This window comes from Myotis brandtii, unplaced genomic scaffold (genome assembly GCF_000412655.1).
Source record: "Myotis brandtii unplaced genomic scaffold, ASM41265v1 scaffold253, whole genome shotgun sequence".
Classification (NCBI taxonomy): domain Eukaryota; kingdom Metazoa; phylum Chordata; class Mammalia; order Chiroptera; family Vespertilionidae; genus Myotis; species Myotis brandtii.
Window position 1 is genome coordinate 52,102 of NW_005359590.1, and position 8,504 is coordinate 60,605.

An 8,504-nucleotide genomic window follows, 5' to 3' on the forward strand; every position below is an offset into this window, starting at 1 on the left:
GAGGAGGAGGAGGAGGATAGTAGAGGGATTAAAATAAAATAGTAAAAAGCATTTAATTAAACCTCCCACAAAAAAAGAAAAAAACAGGAAAGGAAGAACAAAATACAGATGGAACAAAGAAAAAATAAATGGGAAATGATAGATCTTAATTTACCCATATCAATAACTATAATAAATGCATATAAGTGAGCTAACAATCCAATTAAAAGGCAGAGATGGACAGATTTGTTAGGTATGCAGGACCCAACTATATGCTGTCTACAAGAGTCACACTATCAATATAATGTCGCAGATGGGTTGAAAGTTTAAAAGTGGACTTTTTACTGTTCAAACTAATTTGGAGTGCTATGACAGTACAGCTGTTGGTGGATCTGTAAGGATTTACAACATTTAATATTTGGCATGTAAAGTTGTACTCATTTCTATCACTGTTGCTGGATAGGGATATCACAAATGTCAATATAGAATTTCAGAAGTCAAAAAGACGGGCAGGAGAGGAGAGGGGAAGGTTTAGAGAATTCCCACCATCTAGTTCTTAGTTATTAATTTTTATAAATTTATCTAACTTAATTTCTCTGAGGTCCAAGAAGAATGCCAGAAGTCTTCTCATTACCTTTGACAGGCTTGAGATGTACAGACCTTCTTCCCCTGAAGTTGAGTTTATCCAGGTTGCCAGCTTTTATAAAGGGAAAAGTGACTGAGTTGTAAGAGGTGAATTATAGTAAAGAAATTTCTTAGAAATGCTGTATTTTATACTTTAAATTTTTTTTTTGTGCAGGACTTTAAAAGAAAATTTTTATTAAATGCTAGCATCTAAAAAGTTAGCACTTCCAGTTGTATCTTGAGTTAATATATACTTTTGCTAACACAACATAAGAATTTATAACTAAATGTTTATTTTAGAAAAAAGAAATGCTTTCTGGCACTTGAATTTCTTTTAATAGTGATTTCTGTTTGGATTGATAATAAAGCCTTTTGTCTCTACTTTTGTGATAGTTTGAGTTGAAAAAATTAAGCTCTCTAAGCTAACAGGATGTTGTAACAAATAGAGCAAATGACTTTCAAGTGAAAATAAGATTTAAATTTGAAAAAAAGAACCATGCCTATTTAATTTTATAAAAATGTTTTAAATAAATATGCTTCTCTGTTTTGAATACATTGGGGTGTTTGCCCTTTTGTTAATTCCTAATTTATACTATTCCTTTAGAAAGGAAAGCCTTTCATTTTTGTATCTTGACAAGCTTTTTGAAAGCTTTTGCATAATTTTAAAGTGGTCATTATGGTTCATATGTTTCCCATTAATTCTCTTTTAGTAAATATGGAATTGGTTCGTGTTAGTTTTACTAGTAGATTTAGAAATTTTAGGTTTTGTTTCTTTGGTTAATAAAGTGTCAATTCTATGCCATTTTGATCTACTTGGATATGTTAGCTTTTTCCTATTGATTTTTTTTTCTAAATGTTTCGTACAAGTAGTACATCTACTCCTCAGTAACTGACCAGAAGGCTCATGAATGAAGAAACATTTTCAGTGATGAAAATTGTTTCAGTTGTCATTTTCCACCCCCTGTGACAATGAAATGATTTTATAATCATGATATTCTGACCATTTTTTAATCCTAGTCTATAGTTTTTTATGTAGTTAAGCGCCTTATAAGCATTTCTCAATTACAGTGATTGCACCAATCTTTATACTTCATCTTTGTACACATCAGATTTTTTTTTATATTTCTAGTACCATAAAACAGGAATTAAATACTTACCCATTTGCACAGTAACTAACCTTTGAATGTCACATTAATGTAGAAGGGAGTGAGAATGAAAATCAAATGTATTAGAACATAAATTTAAACTAAATCACAAAAGTTCTGTGGGTCATAATAGTTCATTTTAACTGAACTATTAACAAATGGATTTGTAAGTTCAAAGTGGATTTTAAAATAATTGCTTTCTTAAAGTATAGAAAAATATTGATCTATAATTAGCAATATTTGACAGGGGAAGTGGTGACTTTAAGGTTCAAGTTATCTACTGATTTGCCAAATAGCAAGTCTGTCCAACTATACTCTGTATAGCCTGTTTCATGCTTACAAGATGTCAGCATATATTTTTACTAATGACCTTTTTTCATTATTCTATCACTAATCTTTCATTTTTTTATCATTAATAACTCAGTTAAAAGTAGAGCTTTGAATTTGATTTGTTTTTGTTTCATTTTTAAAAGTCTTTTAACAACTTGAACAGTTGTGAAAAGGATATTGTGTTTCTGTGGGAAGGCTCCATTATACTCTAGTAGTTGAAAACATCTAGTAGAATGTATACTGTGCTATCTTCTCACGAAAGCTGAATTAGATATTTAAAATGTTCTTTATTGCATTCTCAATTTGCACATCAGTTGTTAGCTGTCAGAGCCACAAATTGGGTGAGAGTAAATAATCTTAGTATTGTAAAGAAGGGGATTATAAATCTCTTGCACATACAAAAGTGCTGTGCTCTGTTTTTTTATTCTACCTATGCAGAGACATTAAAAATAATGGTTGCATAGTTGTCTTTAACTGAGAAATTTAGATATCGTTTGCCTTTTTTCAGTAAAAGTAGAGCATATATTTGATAAACATTGATATTTTGCTTCACTGACTTTTAATTAGAAATTATATCAATAAAGCACTTAGAATGTTTGTCAAATACAACTCATTTTTTAAAGTTAATAAAATAAAAAGGCAAAATAGCAAACCTCATTTAAAATATACTTTGAAGCTCAGTGTTTTTGCTTTCTTAGTTGCCTACCACCTCCCTCCCTTCTCCCTCCCTTCTCTGTTCAAATGGAGAGGATATAAGGCGAGTACAGATGCGGCAGGTCTTAAACGAAAGCGTTTCCAAGGTACAGTAATTGTAGTTTTATTCCTCCATGTAGTTATATTCCTGGCTTATAGCGCTTAGTTGTATTTAGAGCATTCAGTAGTCTTTAAGATATAGAAATTATTAGTATCCATATTTAAAGCATAGAAATGTATACATTGTGCTATTTTTTTAGTGTTAATTTTAAGTGGTATAAACATTTGTAAATGATGTGTGTAGTCCAATAAGGGGATATTCGCCAGTATTAAGAATGAAATTTTGTAGGCCTAACACTATTCTCTTAATATCTTGATCTTGAAGTTTCACTATTCTCATCATATGTTGCTCAAAACTATTTTAACAAAAATGTGGTTTAGAATCAGACAAAAAGGCTTAAAATAGTGACTTAGATTGGACATAGAATTAGAAAAGTAAATAATTGTTAAATGTAGTAAAGTATTTTCTTTAATTTATGAAAAGTTCTTTTAAAAAGCTGAATTTGTACATTGTTTTCTTTGGAACTGAAGATATTATTAATGTTTGTTGTGTTAATTGCATCTCGATCTTGTGTTCAATGTTAGTAATGTGTCCTGGCAGGTAAGTTAAATATAAATTAGTTTCTGATAAATTTTTGAATTACATTTGTAACATAGCTAATAAATACATTTTCCTGGAATGGATTTACTCTTCTATGTATTCTGGTAGGAAGTAGGTTTACAGTCAAATCTCGGTTCTCGAACATCTCCCATCTAGAATAATTTGGTTGGTCACAGAAAAAATGTCTACGTTGTCCAACCAAACTTCAGTCTTTGAACTGACAACTCTTTCAAGCTGGTACATCAGCATGACAAAAAGCATCTCTCAGGCAACAAAGGACAGAATGCTTTTGTTGCTGATGAAATCTAGCACAATTTTTCAAACATTAAGAGGCCATCAAGAGTGCTAATGTTGCTGAGGTTGTGAAAGAAGCAATGCTCACTGACAACTGAAGAGGTAGAGAAACTTGTTGATTTGGATAAAGGAAAAGCAGCCAGTAACAGCCCTTTCAGAGGCAGTGATATATAAACAAGCAAAGATGCTGCATACTGACCTGAAAGACATCCTTGAACCGAATGCTAAAAGTGATTCCTTTAAGGCTAGTAGGGGATGGTGGTTCAATAAATTTAAGGAAAGTGTTTATAGATTAAACAGTACTTTAGACATGTACTGTATATAAGAAAGGTTAAAACAGGAATCATTTCAGGGTCTGGACCGGATTAATCAACTTACATTATTTCTAATGGGTAAAAATGATTCCATTTTTGAACAAATCAATTCCAGAACAGCATTCCAGAACACATTAAGTTTGAGAACCGAGGTTCCACTGTACATAAAAATGTCTTAGGATCTTAGATCTTGACCAAGGCTATATATATTTTTTCATATTTAGCTTGAGGTTATTTTCAGCCCATCTTCAAATCAAAAGAATATTAGACTGTGCTAGTAATTATTCTGTGTGAAGTCACTTCATCTCTTTGTACCTTTTTATCTTTGTATATAATGGGAGATAATACTTGGCTTAGAGGATTTTTAGAAAATAAATCAAGCATAATGATTTGAAGGTGCCTAGTTTTCTGAAGATGGGTATATGGATTTTTCTTACTTCTATACCAGAGATAGAGGAAACATTTGAGTTCTTCAAAATATAATAATTATTAAATTATGAATTAGTGAACATTTTATGACAATTTTCTTGATTCATTGCTTCCACAAACATTACTAAATTTATGATACATGTCAGGCACTGTGTTAGGACACTGTGTTTGGTGCTAGTGATACAAAATAATCAAGACATAGTTCCTGCCTCACAGAACTTATGAATTTCTGGAGCATATAGGTTTGATTTTTTTAACTCATTTTTACCAACCATACGGCAGTTACAGAAATGCAATAACCAAATTTTGATTTCTTACTAAAACATCTTTCAACTTCGAATTTTTCTTATGGTGAGCAATATCCAGTGATAATTGGCTTTAATATCCATTCCAGAAATACCTTATACTCTAGTAAATTAGATTATTTTCTTCCCAGTTTAAAGATAATTTTTTCTCTATGAGACTTGTTTTATTTTGCACTGCGTGAAATTTTCACAGATCCCAAAATAAAAATCAACAGAAGAAATGGAACTTAAGTTTCTGTGTCAAAGTTATTGAGGACTTTGGAATAGTATATCACCTGGGAAGGCAGTACTTTATTTATCAAAACACATTAACAACATGTTACAGGTTAAATTTATGGTAGTTAAGCCACTTATTCCATGTTGTTATAATAAGTTGTCATTCCCTGTAGCATGATTAATCATTTACAAAATAAAGTCCCTATCCATTACTTGCTTTACATCAATATGTGTTTCAATGAAATAGTTTTTTTTATTGAACTAAGTTCATATATGGATTCAAAAATCTGTGTATTATAATTTTTCACACAAATGGAGTTTGTCTTGGAGACCTTCAATCAGTTTTTCCTTTTTTGCAACAGCTGTTCATAGTTTCAAGTTGAGTCGAAATCATGTGGACTGGCACAATATGGATGAAGTATATATTTATAGTGATGCAACAACATCTAAAATTGCAAGAACAGTTACCCAAAAACTGGGATTTTCTAAAGGTAATTGTTAAATATTGCTATAATTTGTTAAAATTTGGGAAATCTGAGTTTTTCTCTTATATTTAGAATAGGCTATTCAAATTATATTTTTAGTATATTTTAAATATGTATTATAGTTAATGACAGTTACTGACCTGTTAAATGAAAAGTTTATTAAGGTGATTGACTTGACATGTATTCATCAATGAATAATTATATATTTAGGATGATCTGACAAGATTAATAAAAAATTCTTTTATACTTCTAAAAGCATAAAAGCAGTCAAACCTAAGGTACTAGTGTGAAAATAAAACCTCGAGATGGAAACACAGTATTAAGGAAGATGAAGACTGAAAATTTTTCATTGGACTTAATAAAATGAAGGTCATTGGTGATTTAGATGGATTGATGGGGCAGAAGCCAGAGTGGCATGGGTTGAAGCTTAAGTACAAGGTGAAGAAATGGAGGCAGGGTAGTAGATAACTCTTTAAAGACGGTTGACAAAAAAGAAGGAAAAGAGGGGATGTTACCTGGGAAGATATGAGAGCATTATCAAAAAATAAATTTTAAAAAATTTTTTTCAAGTCTGACATAATTTTTTTATTATCCCATTTTTTGCTTTAATTTCTTTGATAGCAGGTGTGCTTGAATATTGTTTTATATGTTCATTAGTTGGTTGTATTTGTTTTGTGAATTACGTTATATCTTTTTTCTGTTTTGCTGTTTGGTTATCTTTTCATTTTTTTATAGGTAAGCTCTCTTTGTATCTTTAGGCAATTAACTTACCATGCATCATATTTTATATAAATTTTCCGTTTGTTATTCATCTTTTATTTTTGCTTCATGGTATTTTTTTATAGAGAAGTTTAAAATTTTTATGTGTTCAAGTCTTCCTTCTTTCCTTCCTTTTTTCCTTCCTTCCTTTTATTTTTCCTTATGGTTTCTGGCTTTGGTGTCCTGTCTAGTTTAACATTTCATATCAAAGCCAATCAATATACATCATCTTACAAATTTTATTTCTTCTCAACCCAGTGAAATTTTTTTGTAATACTCTATTTTTTTCTTTATTTCTTTCAATATATTATGAGAATGCTATTTTTAGAATAAATAGTAAATTTTGAGTCATAAATTTTTTACAGCATCGAGTAGTGGGACCAGACTTCATAGAGGTTATGTAGAAGAAGCCTCATTAGAAGACAAACCATCTCAGACTACCCACATTGTATTTGTTGTGCATGGCATCGGGCAGAAGATGGACCAAGGAAGAATTATCAAAAATACAGCCATGTGAGTTCTTTGATGAATACATTCTCCATCTAGTTTAGAATCTAAACTTTGTTCCTCACTATCTTCTTCCATATTTTCTTCCTTTTTTAAAAATAGCCACTCCAGATAATTACAACCAAGTGATTCAGTAGACATGGCTGCTTGTCTAATCAGTACCTATTTATGTGACCATTGAGAACTATTGATAATGATGCTTGGAGTGTAGGATTCTGTAAGTTACTGTAGAAAAGGACAGCATTTTAAACAAATGTAGTGTTTTTGAGTTTATAACTGAAAATGAGGGTTCCTCAAACTCATCACTATTGATGTTTTTGACCAGATAATTTTTTAATATGGGTGGCTGACATATCAGTTGTAAGATATTTAGCAATATTCCTGACCTCTACTCACTAGTTGCAATTAGAACCCCTACTTGTAACAACTAAAAATGTTTCTTGACATTGCCAAGTGTCCTCTGGAGGAAAAAATCATCCATGGTTGAGAACCACTAGTCTAAATGAACTTTTTTTTTTTGTAAATTCAGATAACAAATATACCACTTCCTAATAATTATTTCTCAATGAAAAACATAAAAACTGTACATCCATCAAAGAACTTGTATGTATATATGCATAACCCATAGACACAAGGAACAGTGCAGTGAAGGCCTGGGGAAGGGGCAGGAACAGGGTGGAGGGAGGTCAAAAATGAATACGTGAGAAGAATAATAGAAATCTTAAAATATTTTTTCTTTTATATACTCATATTTGTTAAAACTGAACATTTGATTGGATGAGAAAGAAATTGTTTTTTGGTAACCCAGAATGTATTTAGATCTTTTAAAATGGCAACTTTGGGGATATAAAATCAATAAAAATATTACAGTTGACCCTTGACCCTTGCGCAGCACAAGGGTTAGGGGCTCTGATGTCCTTTGCCATTGAATATCTGTGTATAACTACAGTTGGCCCTCCATGTAGGAAGAGTCCCAACTGCCAGTTGATCCTTGAACAACATGGTTTTGAATTGTGTAGGTCAGTTGAAAAAAATTGCATATAAGTGGAATTGAGCAGTTCAAACTGGTGTTGTTCCAGGGTCAACTGTATTATGTTATAAACTAGAGGCCCAGTGCACAAAAATTTGTGCACTCGGGCGGGGGGGAGGGTCCCTCAGCCCGGCCTATGCCCTCTTGGAGTCTGGGACCCCTTGGAGGATATCCACCTGCTGGCTATGCCCGCTCCCTGGGGGGATCGGGCCCAAGCTGGCAGTCAGACATCCCTCTGGCAGCCCGGCAGCCCTCGGGGGATATCCACTTACCAGCAGGGAGCAGACCTAAGCTGCAGTCGGATATCCTTAGTGCTGCTGAGAAGGCGGGAGAGGCTCCCGCCACCACCGCTGTGTTGGCAGCCATCAGCCTGGCTTGTGGCTGAGCAGAGCTCCACCAGGGGACAGTTCCTGCACTGAGCATCTTCCCCCTGGTGGTCAGTATGTGTCATAGTGACCAGTCATTCCCAGTCTTCTGCTGTTAGGGTCAATTTGCATATTACCCTTTTACTATATAGGATAGAGGCCTGGTGCACGGGTGGGGTCAGCTGGTTTGCCCTGAAGGGTGTCCCGGATCAGGGTGGGGGTCCCGCTGGGGTGCCTGGCCAGCCTCAGGGCTGTTTTTAGACTGACCAAGCCCCCTGGCGACCGAAGCTCCCAGCCTTTCCTTTTTTTTTTATTCGCTCCAGCTCCGTGGCCATGGCGACTGGAAGCAGGTATCTGGGGTTTATTTA

At 33.4% G+C, this 8,504-nt stretch overlaps 1 protein-coding gene across 2 annotated transcripts in view; it reads left to right on the top strand.

The window, feature by feature from the left end:
- Positions 1-8,504, top strand: part of DDHD1 (DDHD domain containing 1) — a 57,657-nt gene that overhangs the window by 5,447 nt on the left and 43,706 nt on the right. Inside the window, exons 3-5 of one of the 2 annotated variants that reach the window (XM_005867873.2) lie at positions 2,777-2,878; positions 5,353-5,481; positions 6,600-6,747. In XM_005867873.2, the coding sequence (XP_005867935.1) occupies positions 2,777-2,878; positions 5,353-5,481; positions 6,600-6,747 (379 nt within the window). The remainder of the gene's footprint in view (positions 1-2,776; positions 2,879-5,352; positions 5,482-6,599; positions 6,748-8,504) is intronic. The other variant, XM_014540986.1, reaches the window with a different exon arrangement.